Source organism: Dasypus novemcinctus, chromosome 1, assembly GCF_030445035.2.
Source record: "Dasypus novemcinctus isolate mDasNov1 chromosome 1, mDasNov1.1.hap2, whole genome shotgun sequence".
In the NCBI taxonomy this organism is placed as follows: Eukaryota; Metazoa; Chordata; class Mammalia; order Cingulata; family Dasypodidae; genus Dasypus; species Dasypus novemcinctus.
In genome coordinates this window covers 103,582,438-103,609,171 of record NC_080673.1, presented here as the reverse complement: position 1 = coordinate 103,609,171, position 26,734 = coordinate 103,582,438, and the positions used below count along the sequence as shown (strand labels likewise).

Here is a 26,734-nt window from a genome sequence, read left to right as displayed (position 1 = left end):
GCATCTGCCTACCACGTGGAGGTCCAGGTTCAAACCCAGGCCTCCTGACCCATGTGGTGAGCTGGCCCACGCGCAGTGCTGATACAGGCAAGGAGTGCACCCTGTAAGGAGAGCCGCCCCGCGCAAAAAAAGCCCAACCTGCCTAGGAGTGGCACCACACACACGGAGAGCTGACATAGCAAGATGATGCAACAAAGAGAGAGACACAGATTCCTGGTGCCGCTGACAGGAATGCAAGCAGACACAAAAGAACACACAGCAAATAGACACAGAGAGCAGACGGGGATGGGGACGGGGACGGGGACGGGGGGGGGGGGGGGGGGGGGCGATAAATGAAGAAACATTATTCTTGTGGAGACAAGTTAGTACAGGTGTGATATATTTATTAAAAAATACAGTGTGGACTTCGTAAGGGGTCTGTGGTTTTCACTTGACTGGCAAAGGGGTCTGTGGAACAAAAAAAGTTAAGAGCCCCTGCTCCAGAGTTACTTAAATTGCTATGTTGTTTCTTCACCTATAAAACGGGGATAATAGCACTCGCCTCAACAGACTATTGTGGTGAAGGTTAATTTGCATATAGTGTTTGGACACTGCCTGTCATTCAGTATGATGTGATTATTTAATTCTTAATTTGTCTCAAATTCTTTTGCAGAATTGAGAGAATAAAAATGGTTAAGTGAAATGTTACATCCCTACAATGAAATACTATTCATCCATCAGAAATTACTTCAAATTCTGATATGAAAATATATTTATTCATAATATCCTGTCAAACAAAGAAAAAGTTAGAAAAGCATGTACAGTCTAATTTTATCATTCCCCACCCCAAACCCTGGGAAAGTGGCTTAAAATAAAACTTTGATTGTGATTCTAAAACGGTAAGTAAAGTTATAGATAATTCATGCAACTAACCAGATTTTTTTTCTCTTTTAACCATGTACACGTAATGTAGTACTTCTCCTCCATCCCCAAAGCTAATGCTTCTTAAAAGTGGATGGCATCTTAGAATTAAGGAAATAGAGTATTAACTTGTAATATCCCACCCACCACTTGCTGACTTTTAAGCAAGCTCTTGAAGTGTTCACAACTATACATACTAACACAGACAAAAAAAAACAGCTTAACTAATCACCCAAACTTAACTAGCAGTTAAAATACTTATTGAAATTATAAACACGAAAGATTTGGTATTTCTAAAATACTGACAAGAACTGTTTGTGGCATCACAAAGGATAGCCTTTAAACTGTTTGAAAATTCTGCAATTAAATCAATCATAAATTGCATGTTTATTTTATACAAGACCTTTAACAAGTTTATCAGTTTTTAAAAGATCAATTCATAACATTTAAAGACAAAATTTCCTCTTGACTAGTATTTTCATCCTGCTACCTATAGTTCAGATTACTTTTGTCTATGATATAGCCATTTCTCATTTCACAGGATCTGAAATACACAATTAAATATTACAGACAAAAACTGTTCAAGTTTGTTTTCAAGTGCTGTCTATAAAGAATAGGTATAGCTTCCAAGCTTACATAAAACGATACTGCATCAATTTACCAATATATATGTCTTCATACTCATTTATCTGTTAGGCAGCAACACTAAGAAAATTCTTAATGCATATGCACCTATACATTTCCCTGTTATGATCTTGACATTTACATAAGAATATCTTAATTCACCAACCAAGTTGTTCAACTGCTGTTCCTGCCAATTAAATGGTGATACACCAAGAGCCCAATTTTTAGTTTTAACATATTAATAGAGTACATTATTGACCTAGTCTGAATGACTGAGCCTTAATTTATAAAAGACAAAGATGGCCACATCAATTTAATTCTATATATATGATGCTACCTATTCAATTTATTTAAAATTTTAATAAACATAATAATTAAACTAGTGCTCCAAACTTACGATGTTCATGTGGAAAACAAAGGAAGACACAATAGAGACTGCCTTGCAATAAGAGGTACATAATCCTTCTAGAGATGGAGAAATAAAAGGACAAATCTAGTTGTCTGAAAGACAATTCACTGTACACATTTTATTTACAGTTTTGTACACTGTCTTAATATGAATGGGACCGCTTCTCTACTTGAGCCATCTTTAACCAAAGCAAAATAACCTAAGTAATACAAAGTGTTAAAATACAGCATAAAGATACAAAAACAGACATTCTAATTCTAGTTAGGAATGTAATTATGATGTTACATTTTTAAAAATCCACAATTATGTTTAGGAAATCACACAAACATAGATCACTGATTTGAATGAAATGCATAAATTTGTAGCAAAGCTTTGTAGTTACAAAAAAACAAAAAAATTACCAAAGAATGCACAAAATTAATGTTTATTCCACCTTTGTGTCATATTCCTGGATCCTTCACCAATGTTACATGAAGAAAAAAACAAAAGCAAAACAAAATGAATAACTGAAATCAGAATCACTAATGTTATCAAGTAGGGAAACAAATAAATTAAAATCTAGCAGCCATCAGCAAGAGTACAGCAAAGACAATGCTGTAAAAACAAACAAAAGAAAATTGCTAGAAAACTGTATGCATCATATTTGTTCAAACCAGCAAAATATGCTCCTGCATACAATGGAACATAAACAGAATTTTTTTCCCTGTAAGGTATAGAAATTCAAGTTCTTTTTTGAATATTGTGGATAGGTATATGTGTTTGTAATGGTAATTCTACTAAGCTATTACAGAGTGGGTCAGGAACACATTTATGGATTCTGGGGGCAATGTGCACTGTAATTCTTTGATTGGGATAGTGGATATGCTAGCCAAAAAAAAAAAAAGAAAGGAAAAGAAAATAATATATGAACACAGAAGTACAAGACAAAGGCGAATGAGACTTCTCTTATATCTTAGCAACATTTAGATGGAAATCAAATTTAAATGCAGTCCACTCTGCTTTTGAAGAGGCTTTGGTTCAGCTCCCAAATCTCGATTGCTTGACGCAGTCTCCTGTAAGAATACTCAGAAGGTGTCTTCTTAAACAACAAACCTATTTTTAGTGGTGGAGCCGCTCTTAGTAGCTGTGTCTGCATGGGACTGATAACCAATCACTATCTTTGGAGGAAGTCCTAACCTTTCCTTGTATACCCTCCTATAAGAAGAAGAAAAACAGCCATTAGTCCTTATATATAAAAAAATACCTGAAACAGGAAATCACACACCCTTTACTTTTTTTAGCACAATTTATTCTTCATTTTCATAACTATCTTGGTTAACCATTTAACCAATATTTGAGTCTACTATGTATCAGGTATCGTAATATTAATAAAACAATACTAAGTAAATCAGGGACAGTTCCTGGGTTCATGGTCTAGAAAGAAATATGCTCAAATAATCACAAATACATACAGATACATATGGTATATAACATACAGATGTAGATAAAATCAATTACATGCACACATCTATTTTAATTATTTGATCGCTGTTACATAATCTAAAATATTACACCATAGTAAACACTGTATCTTACAGCACAATTACATTCACCACATCTACTACTAAGACTGCATACAAAAATTAAATACTTTGAGTGGGATTTATGATATTTTCAGGATAATTTAGAATATACAAAACTTCTGTCTTACAAACTAACTCTAGAACCTAATTTTAAAATAGGTTAGAACTTTTATTTTAAGAATAAATTGTGATGAACGCCAAAAACGGCAAGTATAGGGGCTGTGATATTGTATATCAGATAAGCTACTCTTTGAAAAACATGAGGTAGAAAATTAATAAGAGAAAAAAGCTTAACCAATGACTAAGGAACAAAATGCTGCGTCTACACATAAAGAAAGTGAATATGAAAAATAAAGCTACCCCAAGGTATCTTGGGGATAGGTCACAGAGGGTTTCATAGGTCAAAGTGTAGGAATTTGCATCTTTATTCTAAGGAAAACAGGCAAAACTTAAGAAATAAGTAATAAAATCAAATAAAAATAAAGGGAAACATATTTTCATGGAGTTATTATAAATTCTCCAAAATGACATTAGGATTGTTTTTTCATTCAATTTCATTTACTACCCTCTGCCCAGTCATGTGTCTAAAAATAATTTCATAACTAAAGTTAAAACTATTGTCAGTTTTACAATTCTGGGATTATGATACTATACATTCTTTTCAATTTTACTTCAACCATGAAAAATTCCAGATAAGTACTCGGAGCCATGCAAACTGGGGAACGTAAAAAAAATCTTTCCTTGAAAAACTTACAACAAAATATTTTATATAAATTTTAAAAAACTTTAAGATTGACACAAATACAAAACTTTTAGAGGAAAGAAACATTTAATTTATAATTAATAATGAACTCAGTTAAGTTCTTTAACTTTTGTGTTAAAAGAATTGTGAAACTCCCACAATTAACAAGTTTTAATGCTGAAAGATTAGGAATACAAATGACAAATTACAATGAATTCCTTTTTCTTACAGAAACTTCTTGTAGAAGGAAACCCAGGAAATGCCCATACCTTTAGACTCAGAAAGGAATTACATTCTTAGGAGAAAAATCACATGCGAAGAATCAAAACAAACCTTGTTAATGCTATCACAAAATTTAAATTCAAAATTTATTAATTTAAATGTAGTGACAAGAAAATCATAGTTAACACTGATGTTGGGAAAAAAGCAAATAAGTAACAGGCCATTTTTGCAAATAACAAAATTCAAAAAAAAAGCATAAAATTCTACATAGATGTTGGAGAGCAGATGTGGCTCTAGCAGTTGAGCACCTGCCTCCCACATGGGAGGTCCCAGGTTTGGTTCCCAGTGCCTTCTGAAAAAAACACGAACAAAAAAACCAACTCAGGGAAGTTGATGTGGCTCAATGGTTGAGCACCAGCTTCCTACATTTGAAGTTCCAAGTTTAATCCTTGATCCTGGTACCTCCAAAAATAAATAAAAAAACAAAAACAAAAACAAAAAACTATGTATATTGCAGAAAAACAGAATTGCTTAAGTATTTTTGCAGTTTTAAAATATGGATAAAACCAAGATATGTCATTCAAATTTCAATAAAAATTCTATGTACATATACACACACCACTTTTGCCAATACTCACTGAATTACAATGCATACTGCTCATTAGCACTATTATTTCAAAGTAGGAAAAATGAATTATAGTCTCATTCTGGAAATGAATAAAATGTTTCATGACTATATACTCTATTGTTGGAAAAGGACAATTTTACAGAAATGTAAAAAATACAAACAAAACACTAAGCACCAATACAGTAGTTCAAAATTACTTCTGCTTTTAGTTATCTAACTATTGTCCAAAGTAAGTAAATAGAACTGCCAGGGAGAAAAGTAACACCAGGTTCAAGCACTGGCCTCCTGTTTTGGCCTTGACACCTTCTCACTACATTACCAAGCATGATGAGGAAAGACTGAAAGCCTTGTTGGACTACCACTCACGAGTATGGAACCTCTTTTCTACTTCACCATGGAATTCAGCAGTCTTGGTGTCTGGGTGCCAGATATAAAGAAAGCATACACCTTCATTAAATCTAAGTTCAATTCCAGCAACACAGATTTCCTTTTCTATACTTCCCAGTCCAGCCAGGCCCTCTCAGAAAGGTAGCTTCTGGGAAGATGCATCCATTAACCAGATCTACCAAGTAGTACAATCATAAGTGACTTTGGCCTTCCGTTGGCATCCCAAGAAGCACTTGGAGCCCTTACTGTTCATATTGGCAAAGAAGAGATTGTTAGCAATGGTCCAGATTCTGTAGACAGCACTCCACCTGTCCCAGCAAGCTGAGAAGCATCATGGAGACTGAGAACCTTGTTAGCCTAGATGAATGGGGGGGGTGTGAATCTCCAGTTTGAAGGAGGACTGGAAGAGCTTTATTTGTAGCTGCCATCTACAAGCTCATGGAGCATGTGGGGACTAAGCCATCCATTGAGGAGGATCAGGTCATCCAGCTAATTTATGCAACTTTCAGAAATAACTTTGAGTCACTCTCAGAAGCTTCCAGTATGGCCTTTGTTACTGATGTTCTGTACCAGAAACACTACCAGGTGCCAGCTGTGCTTATGCCCAAGGGCTTTCCTTCTGATACTCATAAACAGACTGTCCTGAGGTTTTAAGTCACCAATGTTTTTGTTCCATGTTCTAACTCAGGCCACTATTAAACTAGAACATGCTGTATCTGTTCCTTCAAGAGCCACTGTCCTCCAGATGATGTCTTACTTAATATTATTAATTTCAAAACTTCCAATGGTTAATTATGATATCTCTAAGTTGAAGGTGACAACCATTGTGTCCAATATATTCACTGCTCTGATCCTCACACCCTTGGTCCTGGCCCTTTGCTTAGTGGATCCAGACTGGTGACAGTGTCTCCAACTTCATTTTTGCTCCAAGCATGATTATTTTTCATCTGGAACATGATGCCATGCTGGGATTCCTATATAACTAGACTTAGTTCAACATGTTCTAAACTGTGAAGTATCTGGCCATCTTGGGCAATGTGATATTTCTGACTGGCAATCAGATGCTGGAACAGCAGGCAATTGAGAGAATAGTACACTAGTTTCAGAAAAAGAAAGTAAATTCTGAAAAACAAATATTGATAAGGAGTCGAGAACAATGTACAATTTAAAAACAGGAATGAAAAAACTTTATTTAAAAAGAAAAAAGTTGGATTATGGTTATAGTTCTGCTTGTTTTCTATTTCTCCAACATTGAAGAGAGTCCTGTGAGCCTTGATGTAGCAGTTTGCTCTATGGTTATGAATTTCAAAAACAGATACTGGATTATGTTTGTAATCTGGTCTGTACTTGAGCATGATGAAGTTATGATTAGGGCTTTGATTGGGGCACATCATTAGGGCATGGGGACTCACAGATAAAAGGCATAGCAAAGGCAAGAGTTGAGGGTTTTTGATGGATTTTTGATATTGGAGTTTGATACTTGAAGCCTGAAGTTGGAGCCCTGGGAAGCAAGCTCACAGAGGAAAGAGAAGCAAGACCCTGGAAGGAAGGAACCCAGGAAGCCTGAATGCTCTGACTTCAGCAGTCATCTTGCTCCAACACTGAAAAGAGACTTTGGTAAGGGAAGTAACTTATGCTTTATAGCCTGGTATCTGTAAGCTCCTACCCCAAATAAATACCCTTTACAAAAACTGACCTATTTCTGATATTTTGCATTAGCACCCCTTTGGCTGACTAATACACTAGATATTCTGTTTCTTTGGCATGGTATCCTAGCAAGATGCTGCAAATATTCTTGATTTAATTTCAAAAATTAAAATCTGTAATTAATCTGCTTTGGAATAAAGAAAGTAATAATGGGGGGGGGGGAATGAGGTAGACAGCAAAACTTACCCTATATGTGTAACAGCTTCTCTGTTTTCACATTCAGTAGTCCATATTGCTATCTTATCACCTTTAGTTCTAACATTAACAACAGCTCCACATACATCATCACTGTAGTCATCAAAAGATTCTCCAATAAGGCACAGCAGCTTTTTAAAAGACAAAACCAATTCCAAATTACATTCATTAGATTAAAAAGTACTTTGGTAGACCATAAATGTCTCTCATATTCAAAATTAAAAACAAGCAAGATTTTTTTCTCAAAACAGCATATTATCCTTCCATTAGTCCTTACTGATTTCGTTATATTTGAACTTACACCATTTGGTTATTCTACTTCCTCCATCAGTTTTTTTGTTTTGTAATTTTTTTCTAAAATTTGAATGTTCCTAGTAGCTTTATTCACAATAGCCAAAAATTTAAAATTACCAAAGTGACCAGCAAGTGACAAATAGATAAACTTAACACAGCCATACTATGGTAAATACCATTCAGCAACAAAAAAGAATCACTGATACATACATCATGTGAATTTTTATTTATTATTATTAATAAAGTTGTAATTTTACTGAGCAATCATACATAAAATACAGGATTTCCCATATATCACCCTACTGTTAACACCTTGTATTAATTTGCTATATTTGCTACAACTGATGAGAGCACACGTTTATAAACTGTAGCAATAACTATAGTCCATGGTCTAACTTAAGGGTCACTGTTTGTATTGTACACTTCCATGGACTTTCCTCCCCTTTAGTTTTTAAACTGGGTTGACTTTTTAAATGTCTAGATTCTATTTATGTATATAAATGTTTATCCTTGCTTTTTAATGTAGAATTCCAAAATAGTATTTATTGTCAGTCTACCCCAAAAACAAAATTAAATCTAATCTTTAGAAAAATCTCTCATTCTAATATCTAATTGCTAAATATAAATTGGACATTGTACCAAGTACTAGGGATACAAAGAGTAATAGATTATGAAACCTACTCCTAGAGGCCTGTAGTTTAGAATCTTATAGAAAATGCCCATTATCATGTTTAATATTTGTCTTTTAAAAGCAAAATTCCAGGTTATATCACAATATATAAATTAAATGCAGTCAAGCAACAATTTCATTGTTTGCTTCAGTGATCTAAGTTTAGTAGCATATACAATGATGTAAAGAGGACTGTAAAACCATTAATCATATAAAATGTGGGATTCTACAATTTTAAGATTAATGAAATAACTGGGGTGTGAGTGTGTTGTAAGGGTCAAATGCCAATGACTTTATTTCTGATCTGTGATGTGGTACTGCAGGGAGAAGGGATGTTTATTGTACAAGCATACAAAATAAACAAGATTCACATCAAGGAACAAAAAAAAATTGTTCACATATTTTTTAGAATGAGCATACTTACCTCCTCTTCAATAAAGTAACCAACTTAAAATGTAACATAAGATTGAGTATTACAAAACTGTCGCTAAAACTGCTTTATAATTTTAAAACCTTACCGTCTCTAGCCAAAAGCGATCGAGGTCACTTCTTCTCTGCTGTTTGTTCAATGTAATTAGCCATCGTCCTCCTCGTTTGTTTTTTTCATCTTCCCACATAGGCTCAATACCATCCTACAGAGTTAGAAAAGAACAACAATGTTGTTACCCTGACTTTTGAGAGATTAGAAAGAACATTCATTAGAAAGAGCAAACAGTAACACTGTCAACTTTTTACTTTGTTCCCCATAAAACTGCCAATGATGTAGTTTATAAAATTTAAAAAAAAGGTATATAAGGCTTAATGCCAGAGGTGTGGGATGGCAGAGTCCTGGTTTTGTTACTTATTTGCTAACATACTTTGGGTTTCACTTAATTTGGAGGGTCTTAACATCGTTTTCAATAAAAGATGCCTTTGACAAGATATGTACACTTCTATATCCAAAAACATAAGTTCAAAATTGTGCAATTTCAGAGTTAATCAATAGCCACTCTCCTGTCACCTCACAAAGTCTATTCCTGTACCTCTCATGGACCCAGGCACCCCAGGTTAAGAATCCCTGACAAACCCTGGGCTTCAGTCTCCTCAAATATATAAAGCGATTAGATTAGATAATCAAAGGTCTCTTTGAAATCAAGTACAGTATGTGCTCACAGAGTACAACTCTCCATTTCTATTATGTATATAATAAATGGGGCAAAATAGACTTATTTTAAAGTCTAGTAAAGCCAGTTTAATTACTAGTCCATGCATTTGAGTATTAGCTATTAGGATGTGGCAACATTTCATAATAACTACCTGAACAGTCCAGTTCTACATTAAATATATTAAGTCACCAATTAAGCATACCTTAAAAAGTGAGTAGTCACAGCCAGGCATTAAATTACTAGACAACTGGATATGGTTGTACAGACTAGGTAAAAGAAAAGGACAATTATAAACATAGAATATAATGCAAATTTAGGTGCTTACATATACATTTAGAGAACATGAAAAATAAACACAGATAAAAGTTTATGTTCACTTGTTTTCTATGGAGTCAGTTTCTGAAAGGAATAAAACAGATCTTTAGTGGCTAGTTCAAGAATCAACTTTTGGTAATATCTACTATTTTCAAAAAACCATTTTTAATGATTTCACTCATACAATATATATTTTTAATATAGTAGTAAACAATGCATATGTGTGCGTGCGTATAACTTAGACTAAAAGTCTGAGGTGAATACAGCAGATGAAAAAATTGAGGCTAATGAGCACTTTTGATTGTTCATATACATAAAAAAAGACATAAAGCAAGAGAAAGCAACTTGACCTTCCCCACTATCAGGACTGTGTGAATGAAATAACTCAACATTATTATCCTTGGAGGAATTCAACAATGGAATAGACTAATGGTTGGTTCCTAAACACCAAAGACTGTTATCGCTTGTTGGTACAATAATCATTTGTGCAATATTTTTGAACAAAAACAAAACAACACAAAACATAATAGTAGACCTTACCCCTTAAGATTCAGAGTCCTGAAATATGGAGAACCTTGGAATCTGAATTTAAAACCATTTCCCAATTATCCTTGTAGCAGAATATCATGACATAGATATTCACTAATTCAAAGGCAGAAACTAGATCATTTGCTCTCCTGTAGTTTCTACCAAAACGATTTTTAAATTGGCAACAGGAGAATAAAATAAAAGCAAAAAGAATTTTTTTTAAATTAAAAAACAAAACAAAATACATTTTAAAAATAAGAAAATAATTGGCAACAGGGTAAGAATGGTTTGCCAGTCTCCAATATTAGATGACAGAAATCTTAATCTTAGTTATGTCTACAGACCATGGATGAAACCATTACCCTTGGTCAAGTTCTCTTGGTATTATTTTAAATAGTCTAGGAATATTTCAAACAGACTTAAAGAATTTGTCATTCTTTGGATATATTCTATAGGATAATACACAAATCCAGTTAGGGTGAGATAACATAAGACTGAATAAGATTTGTTGAGTCACTCCACATAATTGTCACTCTTGCCGACAGCCACCATGAGACAACAAGAGGCTAGTATACCAGTGACTACAGAATTAGCACTACCACTTTTATAAAAAGGAATGGATACTGTTAAGAGTGACCTTCAATGGCATAAAAGGTGGAAAAGACTTGCTTTTCACTGTACCTTTCGAGTAGGTCTCTTAATGTTAAGTCTATGATAAGGACTATGCAAAGACAATGATTACACACAATAACTACAGAGTGGTGGTGTTACATTCTAATTAAGAGTCCCAGTCAGAAATATAATTTTGTGAACTGGTGAAAGGCAAACAAACTAGACAAATGCAAATTTGATTCTGGGGTAAAAATGGTACAGAGCTCCAGTTTGAGAGATTTTGTTTTAGAGAATTCTTGAATAAATACATAAAAAAACCTTGATGTTTTGATGAAGGCAAAACAGACTAAGCAACTAGGCCTACAAATCAGTGGAACTTAAACATTCTATAATTTTTTTAAAAAGTGATTGCTTTTAATAAAATGTAACCACTCTCAAAGTGGCTAATTCACAAATTAGAATGGTCTTCAATTACTCTATGCTTTGTTTTATTCAGTTATTCAAATACATATTAAATATGCACTATGGGCTAAACACTGGAGATAGAAGATTTCTATCCTTGTATCTGAACTTTCTGACTACAGTTCTCATTACTTTTGTGGTGGCAGAATACACTTAGGGGGTTACATTAAAACATAAGAGCATTACTGATTCAGCTTGTCTACGATCCTGAAATATTCTAACTGTACAAATTAGAATATCTAGGTAATTTCTAATTTAAAGTTTGTTTTAAAAATGCTTGCAACAAGTATTCTCTTTCTTGTTCTCAGATACTTTCTCCTATACATTCTCCAAGTAAAGAAGACACACTAAATTAACTGTTTCTAAGGAATCAATATTCCAAAACCTCTTGGAAGACTTTACAATTTTAAGTTATGCAAAGGTTTAGACAAAAACCTTAACTTTTTTGCTAAATCTTCAGATATTTTTGATATTTCAAAAATAAAATCTCCTTCCTGAAGTTGATTACCAAGCAGAAAGAAATTAATAAACTCTGATTACAGATACTGTCATTCTCTCGACAAGTCCTGAATTTTGAGCATTTCAGCCATTAGTATTTCAGAATCCCTGGCACAGGAATTCCCAGATGTTTCAACTGGTAAGAGACTTCAGAAATTGGGACCAAATAACACTCCAGAATATCCATGTATGGGGCAAATGTATCCAAGCAACCAAGACAGGAGGCAAGTTCCAACCAGTAGCCAAAAGTTCTAGGGAGTATATAAAGGATTCCCAAACAAAGGCTATCTTAGAGACAAAGAAAAGATACTATTCAGGGCTAAAGGATGACAAGATTGGAACTTTCTAAAACTGATGAAGAATAATCAATTCAAACATTTGTAAGGACACGGACAAACAAAAAATGTAGTTTTTGAAGACTTATTATTCACCACCACCCTTCATTTTGTGAATACAACTTACAAGGTAAGATGATTAATGAATGATATATAGCCTCAAAGGTACTAACTCACAAAAATTATACCATCAAAAGTGAAAAACTACATGACTAACAAAACTAAAAATATCCTAAAATACTTACGCCCAAAAGTCTTCAACAGTATCAAACTTAGAAATCAGTCGAAGGTTTGCTTGCCAAGTTTTGCTTTTATCATTTTTAAAAAACCAAAGCGCCCATCTAAAAAAGAAATCAGTGTCAAAAAAAATGGTGGTGGTATTATAATGATAAATGAGTGATTCTGGGGTTTTTTGCCTATTACACAAGTTTCTTTTCTATACCTAGAGACCCACTGAGGCTCATCTATCAGTGGAATGCACAGAAATGCAGTAAAGAAACAATTACCATGTGCTGACTGTTATGCTAGAAATAACCAAGCACACTTTTTAGAGAAAAACAAAGCAAAGGCACCTAGGCAGAAAGGAAAGTGATCAAGAAAGTTGAGTTTTCAAAGAAATAAAAAGTATTTATTCACTGAGACAGAGAGAGAAGTGCTAATAAAGGGGATAACTTAAATATGATTCTGTATTTACTCAAACACAATTGGGAGAGTAATAAAATTCAGAAAAGGAATTCATCGAGTAATGTTGTCACAGTTAAGTTCTGAAATAATATATACTAACCAGTTCCTGTACATTTGTTATACACTTATGTTAAAAAATTTTATTCTAATACCATGAAGATAAGGCCATGTAACATCAAAGTTACACTTAAACAGATGCTATTATCCCAAGATATATTTAGAATTAAATTCAATATTATCTGAATTACTATAGCAAGGGTAAATCAATGGGAAATTCCACTTTCTTATTGATAAAGATGCTGTCTTCTAAAGAGATTTCCAAATAGACACATTTTCATAATTCTATGATTATTGATTGGTAACCTCAGTGAGAGATAAGAATAAGATGCAATTCAACATCGACTTCATAATTTGTATGCATTTGCCAACCTAGAAGCCATGGAGAAAAAGTGATATTTGACTACATGAAAATTAAATACCTCTAAGAAAACAACAACATGTAATTCCACAGACAAAGACAGACAATTAACCTATTTACAACTTAATCCCTATGCCCCCACCTCAAGTGGGTTAGCACCTCTAATATACGTTTGGAAATAAATTTGACAAGAACACCCCAAAGAAAAAAATGGACTAAAGACCTAAATGGACTGTCCACAGAAAAAAAATCCATAAATGATCAATATAATTTAAAACTATTTTAAGCCTTCAATAAAAGAAATAAACAGTAAGATATTATTTCCACCAGTCTGGGACCACACTGGGGCAATAATTTTAAAAATTGATACTGCTTGGCAAAGGTGTGGAAACCAGGAACTCTCAAACCATTAGGAGTCTGAGCTGATGGAGGAGGATAAGAGTTATTAAAGGGAAGTTTGGACCCAGGAACCCTGAAGTTTTACTCTAAGACTATATTCACATGTGTACAAATCCAAATGTTAAGGATGCACATTGCAGCAATGTTTGTAAATAAGAGGAAAAAGTTTTTACCCTATTAATGTTAGTCTGGTAAAATACAAGACTTTATATTTATATAATAGTTTAAAATGAGGCACAATCTGCATGTATAAACATAAGCCAATAACATGGTCATTTGGATAAAATTTCTGGAATATAAAAAAATTTAACATTTTACTATTCTGGAGAGTGGAGAAAAATAAAATGGGAGAAAGGATATTTGGGGAAAGCAGAGAACTTCTACAAAAATTGTATACTGTCATTTAATCTTTCCTATAGTTATTGTGGTTTTTTAAGAAAACAAAATAAATTCCACAATACTTAGGAAAATAAATGAGGAAATTAAAAAATTTGAATGAAGCAACTTTAAATATTTTCCAAATGATATTTAGTATTTTACACAAAAAGTAATAAAATTTATAGAGAAACTGAAGTCTTTAGAGACTTCATTTTAAGATTTAATTGATTTGTTTCCTGATGAGGACACTGTTCAGCAATCTCTTCTCAGAAGACTTCATTCAAGCTGTGAGGGACCTCTGCCTCTTCCCAGATTACTTTACTCCCTCAATAATAGCCAAACTTAGATCTGTTCCTAGAAGCTAGAAGGTATACAGAGTTAGCTTTTTTATAAGGTACTACTGAAAGACTGAAAAAAAAAAATACACTGAGGGTATATTTTGACAATACTATTAGAATGAACCATATAAAACTAGACACTAATAAATTATTCAGCTTCATACATTTAGTATAGTGCTTTCCTGAGGAAGGATTTTATCCTTTATGGGCTATTTCGACCTTTGATGTCTCACTAGCTGGCAATCCCCATTGTCTGGAGGACTGATATGCTTCTCACTGGAGTATATGCTAGATCACTGGGCCTCTTATAAGAAAAAAAGTAAATTAAAAAAGAAAAAGAACATGAAGGAGCTGAAAGGCTCAAAAAAGACTCCCAGCAGTTAATTTCAACTTTTCTTCAAGATTCTTAGAATAATTCTGAGCTCCCATCTTTTTCATATTATTAGTTTCCAGTTAATTCAAGTTAATTTTCATTATATAATCCAGAAAGCCATTAAGTAAAAGCAGATACATACTGAGGAGGGATGGGGTAGAATTGAGAAAAATCAGATAATGAACTACTTCTCAACTTTCTACAACTTTCTAAAACTAGGAAAACTTAATTCATTTCAACCTGTCCTCTTCTAACTTGTCTGCTGCCTCTTAAATATAAACCAACCAACCTCCAGACTCCACATTCCCTAGCTCTCTCCTTTCTCCTTCACAGCCCAACTTCAAGTTGCCTGTTCCTGCTCTAAACACTTGTACACTTCCAATTCACTCTTCAAACTACTCCAATCCTTTTTTTCATCAACTATACTCTACTAAAAAACATTTTTCCAAGTTAGCAAGGACTCTCTACCTGTTCACTACCTGTTTTAAGACGTGGCTTTATTTGACCTTTCAGTGAAAAATATGCTATTGACCACCCAGTCCTCCTTAAAACAAAACATTTTCTTGGCTTCCATGAACACTCCTTTGTCCTAATTTATACAGTTTTATATATATATATATATATCCTTCATAGGTATTCTTCTTCAACACAAATCTCCTAAATTAGTTCCTAAGACCTGCACCTTGAGTCAACTTCACTTCTTAAAACTCATTCACTACGGTGGCTACAATTACCACCAATATAATGACAAATTTTAAGCCAATCTCTTGCCCAGTTCTCCTTTCTAAGCTTGAGACTCACACACAGAATTGCATACTAGACATGGAATCCTCGACCCTAACATAACTAAATTTAGTCTCATGTAACCTTCCCCTCCAAACCTGTTCTATCACCATTCCTTTTGCTGCCTAAGTAAGAAAACCTAGGTGTCAGCTAAGTTACCCTTCACATTCAATCACCTAGCTAATCCTTACCTGTCCTTCAGAGTTCAGCCTATGCCTTACCTCTTCCAGGAAACTTGATCTGGCATCTGTCCCTATGAACGCCACTTCCTCCATCTTAATTGGTTTAACACCTCTTTTCAATGTATCCACTGTATCACAGACTTATACAACGCTTACTGAAAGTGCATGTTTATTTACAGTCTCCCCCATTTAAGTGTGTATTCTCCTTTTAAAAAAGACAGGGTTTGTAGCTTTGGTGATAACTGTGTTCCCAGAATATGTCATAGCAATTGGGGTAGTAGGGGCTCACAGAAAACAAATTATGCATGCTACACAAAGAATAATTAAATCATAGTTGAAATTCAAGCAAGCCTTTCATTTATGCTTTGAGGCATAAATACTAAAAATTCTTTGACTTTTTTGTCCCTATACCAACAATAAAAGAGAAGACTGTGTAGTGACTTGTTAACATGTTGAGGTAGGACAAGAAGTCTTACCTGTTTTGTAGTGGATGTTTAATATAGTGTTCTGGGTTAGCAACCTCCTGATTAGATTCTGTCTTCTCTTCTTCTGTAGTTGGGGGATTAGGAGTAGGGGTGGTTTCCTAATGGAAAATATTAAAACATTACTTTAAACTTCTTAACATACCTATGATGTACAACACAGCCATTTCATAAAACAGAGAGATCAGCCTCTAAGAAAGGCACCAGACTCCGTTCTAGTATCTCTTCATTAAGAGCAAAGGGTTTCTCAAATTTTAAAATATAATAAAAAATTATAAAGGGCACATATATATATAAAATATACATCACATACATATACACAGAGATGACAGTTATCTCCCCAGGTGCAGTTTTTTTTGTGTCAGAAGATAGAGACCATACAACAAGGTTGAGAAAAATCAACTACCTTTCTTACATTATACTAAAGTAATGTGTATGGTATTGAAGGAGAGTAAGGAAGAGTACACCACTAAAGTGTGAAGATTAAAATAACTATCTCATGATGACCAAAAAAGTTTTGTAAAATTATCAAGCCTATATTGCCCATATCACACTGCTTACCCTATGGCAACTGAAAGTTCACCAACTTATTTTTAATTGGTCCTAAAACAAAGAAGCTAGCTAGATACTGGTTTAGACAAACATCTTCTTCAAAGCTAGGCACAAGTAATATTTTCATCTAAAAATGCAGGAAAAGAGGAGATGTCTGGGAATAACAGTTTAAGACAGGTATTCACTACATTCCTCCATGTCACTTTTCACACTATTATAAATTGGTTTCAAATAAAGTCAAGGAAAGCTACCAGAAACTGAAACAAAAAAGTGACAATCACACTGCAACAATTGTTTGGGTACCAGATTTAAACTGAATGAGATCCCAAATGGGGGAAGGAAAACGCAAGAAAGAATGAAAAGCTCAATGTGGGTAAACATATAAAAGACTACCGTTTAAAGGAGCAATAATAATGACACCTTGTGGAGTTTCAAGTAATAATGACCACCCTGCCGAAGAGTTGGATGTATGTGGGTTAGTGAGGTTGGGTATGCCAGTAAAAGATACTCCTTCTTCTCTCTCATTTATCCACATCAGGGGTTCTTAACCATTTTTGTTCCATGAACCCCTTTGCCAGTCAGGTGAAAACCACAGACCCCTTACTAGTCCTCACTATACTATGTATAATTTAATAACTATATTATACCCACGCCAACACATCCCCACAAGAATAATGTTTTTCTGAATTTCAATTCAAGCTCATGGACTCCTGGTTAAGAACCCCTGATCTATATTCAAAGACAAAGGGTAGGCTCCAATCAAGACAGCAGGGTAAGAACTTCCAGATCTCCATCTACTCACAGAATAAACTGGCAGAAACTTCCTTTTCAAGGCTCCAGAAAAGGTAAAGGCTTACAGAAACCAGGCAAGTGCCAAACCAAAAAAAAAAAAAAAAAAAAAAAGGCAGCTACTTAAAAGCAGCAGACTCTCCTGACACCCTGGTTGCCTGGCCAATGCTCCCAGTACATATCCCTGGGTCCTGGTTCCAAGGGGAGCAGAGCAACCTATGTGCACATACTGGTCTGGAACAATCTGACTGGTAGCAGCCTGAGGGATCAAACCAGTTATTCATCGCTGGTTCTCTGTACCAGAACTTGCCCTGCATGAAGACAGCTCACATAGCTCTACTACAGAATGCTGAGGGAGAGCAGTTAAGTCATGGCTGCCTGGAGCAAAGGACTGCTGGCTGCAAGACATACAGCAGCTGTGTCCAGGACCATGAAGAAATAGTTTCCTAGAGAATAGGAACATTCGAATCTGTGTAAAGAGGGAAGAATTCCTAGGGCCACACATACAAGCCCAAGTCAAGAGACATATGCGGAAAGGATCAGAGAGGTCCCTACACTATGGGCTCAAGCTATTCTCTAAACTCACTATAGGAATAAGCTATGAAGAGCAAGCCCAAAAGTCAATGTCTCTCTCTTTTTCCTATCTCCTCGCATTCAAGGAAAGCTGTTATAAACTATCTGGTACAATTAAGGAACAAATAACTCAAAGCCTAAATTCCAGTGAAAACATGTTTAAAATATCAAAATGTCCAAATTTCAAAAAAAGATTTAAAAACAAAAAAGCCAAATCGGAGGGCTTCTCTCCAAAACCCCTTAGGGCCTCATCCTCACCTGGCCATCTGAGTTTACATGCTTCCCTGTACTACTGACACTGAGCATTTAGATTCTTTCATCAAATTCATTTTAACCACTACAGTAAAACAAAACAAAACAAAACAACAACAAAGAAACAGGAAGCAATGGCCCAGGCAAAGGAGATTAAGGCATTAGTAACCATCAATAAGGAGGACCACAAGGAGGAAAGAAAGGCGCAAAGAGAATATTCAAAGTAATAATGGCTGAAATTCTTCCAAATTTAAGGAAAGACATGAATATACACATCCAAAATGCTCAACAAACTACAAACAGGATAAACCCAAATAGATTCACACCATGGCATATTATAATAAAAGTGCCAAATACCTAAGATAAAGAGAGAACTATGAAAAGACACAAAAGAGAAGTAACATGTCACACATAAGGGACCCTCAAAAAGATTTCTCATGGGAAACCATGGAAGCAAGAAGGCAGTGGAATGTCATACTTAAAGTGCTAAAAACAAAAAAAAAATTGTCAACCAAGAATTCTGGCAAAAGTGTCTTCCAAAAATGGAGAGATTAATATATTTCAAATGAACAAAAGCTAACAAAAGTTAAGGGAGTTCATCACCAATAGACCACCCTATGAGAGATGCTAAAGAGAGTTCTGCAGGTTGAAAGAAAAGGAAAATGAGCAATAGCTATATGAAGAAGTAATCTTCTCCAGGTAATGACATGGGTAGATATAAATGCTAGTACTATAATATTATATTTTAGGTTTGTAACTCTACTTTTTACTTCCTATAGGATCTAAAAAGGCAAATGCATAAAATGCAATATATTAAAGTGTTCAGAAAATGGATTGACATAGATAAAGGGACAGAAATAATAATAGAGCAAATGTGGCAAAATGTTAAAATGGTGGATCTGGGTAGCTAGAGGGTTAGGGATATGTTGGGAGTTCTCCATATGGGGTTTGTATTATTTCTGTAACTGTTCAGTAAATTTGAAAGCATTTTAAAATAGGAAGTTTAAAAATTACAGGGAAGCAGATTTGGCTCAACAGATAGGGTGTCTGCCTACCACATGGGAGGTCCAGGGTTCAAACCCAGGGCCTCCTGACCCATGTGATCAGCTGGCCCATGCACAGTGCTAATGCGCAGTGCTGATGCGCAAGGAATGCCATGCCACACAGGGGTGCCCCCCGCATAGGGGAGCCATGCACAAGGAGTGCACCCCGTAGGGAGAGCCTCCCAGCGCAAAAAAAGTGCAGCCTGCCCAGGAATGGCGCTGCACACATGGAGAGCAGACTCAGCAAGATGACGCAACAAAACAAGACAGAGATTCCGGGTGCCACCGAGAAGAATACAAGCAGACACAGAAGAACACACAACAAATGGACACAGAGAGCAGACAACTGGGGGTGGGGCAGGGAAGGGAGAGAAATAAATAAAAAATAAATAAATCTTTAAAAAAAAAAGAAAAGAAATTACAGGGTACCAGGGGTCAGGATTGGGATAAGGAATGGGGAATTGATGCTTAATGGTTGCGGTTTGGAAGTGATGGAAACCTTTCAGTGACAGATGGTGGTGATGGCAGGGCAACATGTAAATGTAATTAGCACCTCTCAATTACATATTTGCAAGTAGTTAAAATGGGTAATGTATATATGTTACCTCACCCCAAAAAATAAGTCTAAATTTTTTAAAAAAAGGATAAAATCTACTCATTAAGTTCAAAATCCTCAATTTAAAACCATAATTTCACAAAATTTATTTAAACCTTTACCTGAACAGCACATAATAGACAACTGTGTGATTACAATGAGTAATTTCATGAGGTCCAAACTCACCCTCTAAATGCAGTTCAGTACCTTATTTTAGTACTTTTCTATTATTCATTTCACTAAAAGAATGAGGGAAGACATATAGTTCAAGTCTCTGGACACATTAAATGAAGATAATTTTAAAAACAAACTTCAGGGAAGCAGATGAGGCTCAAGTGATTGGGCTCTCATCTACCATATGGAGGTTCCTGGGTTCAATTCCTGGGGTCTCCTGGTGAAAAGCAAGTTGGCCCGGATGGCAGGAAGAGCTGGCACAACAAGGTGGTGCAACACAAAGAGACACAGAGGAGAGACAGTAAGAGACACAGCAACCCAGGGAGCAGAGGTAGCTCGGGTGACTGAGTGTCTCTCTCCCATGTCAGAAGGTCCCAGGATCAGTCCCGGTGCCTCCTAAAGAGATGAGAAGATAAGCAGACACAGAAGAAATAAATCTTTAAAAATAAATAAATAAGTTCAGGAGCTTGTTTTAGGCAATGGTTTCTTAGACCTTACACACCCAAAACACAAGCAATGAAAGAAAAAAGATAAATGGGATCTCACTAAAATTTAAAACTTCTGTGCATTAAAGAACTCTATCATTAAAGTAAAAAGACAACCTAGTCAATGGGAGAAAATATTTGGGAAGCAAATATCCATTAAGGGTTTACTATTCAGACTATAAAAAGAAATCCTAAAACTCGACAATTTAAAAAAAAATTTATTTAAATGGACAAAAGATTTGAATAGACATTTCTCCAAAGAATATATTCCCAAAAGCCCAGGAATATATGCTCAAATCACTAGCTAGTTAGGGAAATGCAAACCCAACCCACAAGGAGATACCATTTCTTACCCACTAGAATAGCTACAATTAAAAATAAATAAATAACAAGGAGAGGGTGAGGAGAAATAAGGACACTTATTCACTGCCAGTGGGAATGTAAAATGGTGCAGCCACTGTGGAAGGAAGTTTGGTGGTTCCTCAGAAAATTAAGTACAGAATTATCATACAAACCGGCAATCCCACTTCTAGGTTTATGCCCAAAAGAAGTGAAAGCAGGGACTTGCACAGATACTTGCACAAGAATGTTCACAGTGGCATTATTCACAATTGCCAAAAGATGAAAGCAACCCAAGTATCCATTAACTGATGAATGGGTAGATGAAATGTGTATATACATAAATAGAATATTATTCAGCCATAAAAAGGAATGAAGTTCTGATACATACTGAAAACGGATGAACTCTGAAGACATGATGTTGAGAGAAATAAACTAGACAAAAAAGGACAAATATTGGATGATCTCAATGATAAAAAATTATCAGAATAAGAAAACTCATAGAATCTAGAATATAAGGTAACAAGGGACAGGGTAGGGGTAGGGAATGAGGAGTTAATGCTTAAACTGTACAGAGTTTCTATTTGGTTTGATTGTAAAGTTTTGGTAATGAATGGTAATGATGCTAGCACAACATTGTGAACGGAATTAATAGTTCTCAATTATATACATGAGTGGTTAAAAGGGACAATTTTAGGTTGTATGTACGTTTTTAGAATAAAAGTTAAAAAAAAAACAACAACTGTATAGCACAGGGAACCCTACAGACTTTAGTTAATAAAACAATTATAACAATGTTCTTTAATTGTAACAAATGGACCATACCAATGCAAGGTGTTAATAATAGAGTAGTATATGGGAACTCTATTTTACGCATGATTTTTCTGCAAACCTACAACTTCTCTAATTAAAAAAAAATTGCATCCAGACACACACACACAAACAGGTAAACGTTCAGGGAAAAACCTAATCAGTCCCAGAATTCTTAAAAAGTCTTCTGATTTAAAACTAAAGTCCTATATTAAGTAATTGTTTTAGTGCTTATATTTAGACATAATTTTGGATTTTTATCTAAAATTAAAATATTCATATTCAAATATATGTATGTGGGTAGATATATAAATCAGTAAGTACCTTAATTTAAAACTGTTCAATCTTCACTTAATATTATTCAAAATGCTAGATTTTAGACAAATACTCTGAAACACTTTGAAAAAATGTTTATTAGCCATAGATAATAATAAATTCAATATCTGAAATTTTTAAAAATAAGTATTTTATTGATGCTTCTCTTTCAGCCTTTTAAATTACTAACTACAGCTTAATGATCCCATGTTCAAACTTTTAAACTTGTATGAATTTCTCAATCCCTCTTAATAAAGCAAAATTGGCTTTAAAAACCATTTGTGTGCGATGGAGAACTGACCAATAAGCCAGGCCCTTGATACTGATGGTTGTACTTGTGAATTTTCTTCTTATAAAATTGAAACTTAGCCTAGTATTATATATTGCCTAAGAGTTACCTCCTAAAAGTCTCCTTGTTGCTCAAATGTGTACTCTCTTTATGCCAAATTCAGCATATAAACACACTACCTTCCCCCCTCTCCCTGCCCCAGCATGGGACATGCTCCTGGGGATGAGCTTCCCTAGCACTGAGGGTCCAAGGTATTATTTCCAAGAGCCAACTAGCGATGCATTTGGAAAAAGACCTTGACCAAAAGGGGGAAATATTAAATACAATAAGTTTTTATGGCTAAGAGAGAGGTTATGCTTTTGCCTATCTCAGAAGGATCTCACTAACCGCCACAGTAAACAACGCGTCAAGCAGGGGAGCTCTGACCGTTCTAGAGACACCCAGATATAATAGGCAGGGCAGACAATCTCAGGAATTCGGCTCCCTGTCAGTGGGTCTTAACTTGGAAAATACGTTCCCCAATGTAACTCATTTATAATCATTTATAATTTCCCTACACATAGCTCTTCTGCCCCTTTTACTTGAACTTATAATTAGCACTATACTCATTAAATATATGTCCCAGAGATAAATCTTTAGTCTCTTCATATGCTGATTGAGCCCTGAATCTCAGCAGAGTTGCAACACCTTCTCTCCAGTTCACCGGACTTGCACAGGACAACTAACAGAAGGATGAAAACGCACAATGATCATACCCCAAAAACAGTATATACAATGGCAAGCAAGACATTTCCATCCATCTGCCCCGTGGGATCTAAGACACCTCTCAAACAGAAACAGAGTGGGCATCACCACCCCAAAATCCTCAAGAGTAAGGAAGGAACAAACATAAGGAGGGAAAGCAACTATGGACTAAAGTAAAATTTATTATTCTAGTAATAAAGAACTTCTAACACTGACAAGTCACTAGAGGTTCTGAGGGGAGCAAGGGGGAAGAACAGGAGTAACACGGGGCATTTTGGGGACATTGGAACTGTTCTGCAAGACATCGCAATGATAAATACAGGCCGTTATACATTTTGTCAATTCCAACAAATGTACCACATTAACGCAAGATGTTGTTAACGGGGAAAAGTGGCGGATGAGGTGGATATTTTAGAATCCTCCTATATTTTCTAGTAACACTGATGTAATTTAAAGCTTCTTTCAAAATAAAAAGCCATTTGTTCTCAAGATAAACAATTCAATTCTCTCCCAAAATATTCATTCACCATGAAGTGAAAATTACTATGAAAAAAAGCACTAAAAATAGGTCTACGTGTAACAAATGTGTCACACTAATGCAAAATGTCAACAATGGGTTAAAAACTGTGAGGGAAGTACATGGGAGCTCTGTACTTTCTACATGATTTTTCTGTAAAGCTTCTAGTTGAAGTAATCTAAAAAAATTTTTTTAAATCCATACATAAAGGACGTATTTTCTCATTTGGGCTACATTTTGCTATGACCATCTACGTATCTCAACAATGCATTTTTTATCAGCAGCAACTTAAACCAAAAAGCTAATCATCAACAATTCATTCAATTTCAATAAGCATCTTGATTTTGCAATTATAAACTATTACAAAGGAGAAAACTGATTGAGACATGCTTAATTATAAATATCATTACCTGTTAATTTCTAACAACTTATTTCATCTGTTGTTAATAACTAATTTGGATTCAAATAACCAGAATTTTTTTCCTTTTATTTAGCTTAAATTAAGTAAAGCAAAATATCCATATGGGATATTAAAACTTTCAAGCTGATTCTATGGAGATGGTCCAATACTATGGGAAAAAATCCAATTCCTATACCTTTTCAATCTATGGAATTATATACAATGAGAAATTATGTGCAGAATTTTGGCCATAATAAATTTTTATGGCCATAATAAAATTTTCAATCAAAGAAAGACTTATAATTATGAGCACATGCCAAATCAGAATATACTATTTTATTTTTCAAAGAACCATTACAAAAATGCCTTCAGGTCACTCCTCAGTTATACATCAGCTTCAATTAATACTAATGAATATCCAAATTATTCATTATTTCTTTTAATTTGCTAAGTACACTTAATATAAACTGAATTTGAAAAGAAAATTAAAAACATTTTTAAATTTTGATCTGCTCTCACAATTCTCTGTAAGTCAACTTAACTACTGAGTTATATGGAAATTAGCATCAATCATGAAATAAGTACAGGAGGACTATGATACTGGAAGTGCCAACTTTACAAAATTTTCCCTGAAAACTCAGTAACAGATGTTTTAATGAGATACATTTTAAACACTGCTTTAATCAAATATTTTTTAACTATACAAGACAGTCAAATAAGCAAGGAAATATGATCATATTGATCTGTACGGATATTAAAAAATAAGTGCTATTGTAAGACCTACTTGTCATTATTATGTTCTTTCTCATAGACAGTAAAAGTTTTAAATTTCCACACAATTTAAAAAGCAAAACTCTTTACTTCATAGATATGACCACATCCTTTTCCCTATTCCCTAAACCCAATGGTCTCCCTATAAACAAATTTCATTGGAAATTACATCTTAAATATCTATATTGTACCAATATTTCTAAGTTTAAAAAGGTAACTGGACAAAAAAGACAAGGTTAATTTAAAGATGTCACCTAACCTACTCTCAAAATAAAAAAAATATTTAACTTAAAAGACAACCTGGGGATACAGATGTGGTTCAAGTGACTAAGCTCCCACCTACAACATGGGAGGTCCCAAGCTCAGTTCCCAGTGCCTCCTGGAAAAAATGTGCAAGACAGTGAGCTGGCGCGACAGAGATGCACAACAAGCTGACGCAACAAGATGAAGCAACAAGGAGACACAAAGAGGAAAGACAATGAGAGACACAACAAAGCAGGGAGCTAAGGTGGCTCAGGCGATTGGGTGCCTCTTTCCCACATGGGAGGTACCGGGTTTGTTTCCCAGTGCCTCCTAAAAGAGAAAACAAGCAGACACAGAGAGCACACTGCAAATGGGCATAGAGAGCAGATAATGAGCACAAAACGGGGGGCAGGGGGAATAAAAATAAAAATCTAAAAAAAAAAAGACAACTGCATTGATAAACAATTGTATAACACATTTCAGGTGGGTTGAATGGAGAGTGCAAAGAGACTAGATGATGCAGTGACTACCAAGAAGATGGTCTAAGTAAGCAGTGTGGCTGTTATGGCTCATGAAACTAAAGATAGAGCAAGAAAGCAGGTTGCAGTGAGATTGTGAAAGGCCTCAAAGGTCAGGCAAAAGTGTAAACCTTTCATTTTGTGGGCAATGGAAGCCATTAATTTGCAGATCAAAATGATGGCAAGTAAGAAAATTGAGAAGACAACCAGTTTAAGTGTAAAGGCTTAAAAACCTGGTTTAGGATATGCTGAGTCTGACATCCAAATAATAATGTACGGGGCTCAGTGTGCCCTATAGCAGTAGACGAAGAAAATTACTAGAGAAGGAAAAATGCCAAGCAAGGTCTGAAAATTAATGTCAAAGAATTTCAGGTAGCTTTTTACTACACTCTGCAAATCAGTCATAATATTACTCTTCTGGACCACTTCTATTATTACAAAGCTAGATATTTCCCATATGTAGGGTCATTTCTATGGGGTTTTTGCTAATAAATGTGACTAAATTTTCAGACTCTTCCTTCTCACCAAGTTCAAAATCTGTATTGTCTGTATTTCCAAAACCATGCTGCACTTTTCTGTCGTTCTGAACATTCCAAATTTCTCACCAATTCTCAACACACACACATAGAAATTATTCTACAAAATGATGAACCTTCCCTTCAGGACATCCATTAGTGCATTCAACAAGTATCTACTCCTAGCAATTTGCAAGATTTTTTCTTAATATTAATTGCATAATTAGAAATATGCAACAATCAATAGTTCTCCTGCCATTAATAATGGTTTTAAGCAGTAATTCAAAGTGTGGACCACAGGCTGTTGGTGGTCCACAAACTGGTTATGGTCTGCAGTGAGGTAAATATAGAAATGGAAGTAAATGCTGAGACACTTTTGTAGCAATTTGATGGTAATTTCATGTATGTTGAAACTAGTAACAATAAATTCAGGCTTACATTTTACTTTTTTTTTTTCATCTTACTTTTCTAGCAACCCATTCTTTTATCATTTTACAAAAGTATTCCTTTGGAAATTGGTTAAAACTGGTTTTTCACC

At 34.8% G+C, this 26,734-nt stretch overlaps 1 protein-coding gene and 1 pseudogene across 2 annotated transcripts in view; one reads left to right on the top strand and one right to left on the bottom strand.

Moving 5' to 3' along the window:
• Window positions 1–733: 733 nt before the first annotated feature.
• The window catches only part of LOC101424862 (eukaryotic translation initiation factor 4E), a 37,425-nt gene continuing 11,424 nt past the window's right edge, over window positions 734–26,734 (bottom strand). For both annotated transcript variants that reach the window (XM_004453705.5, XM_058295142.2), the window contains exons 2-7: window positions 16,267–16,373; window positions 12,481–12,576; window positions 9,688–9,751; window positions 8,859–8,972; window positions 7,368–7,507; window positions 734–3,127 (exon numbers count right to left, since the gene is read on the bottom strand). In XM_004453705.5, coding sequence (XP_004453762.1) covers window positions 3,013–3,127; window positions 7,368–7,507; window positions 8,859–8,972; window positions 9,688–9,751; window positions 12,481–12,576; window positions 16,267–16,373 — 636 coding nt within the window. In that variant the 3' untranslated portion in view covers window positions 734–3,012. The remainder of the gene's footprint in view (window positions 3,128–7,367; window positions 7,508–8,858; window positions 8,973–9,687; window positions 9,752–12,480; window positions 12,577–16,266; window positions 16,374–26,734) is intronic.
• LOC139436614 (dolichyl-diphosphooligosaccharide--protein glycosyltransferase subunit 2-like) lies at window positions 3,686–6,375 on the top strand (annotated as a pseudogene).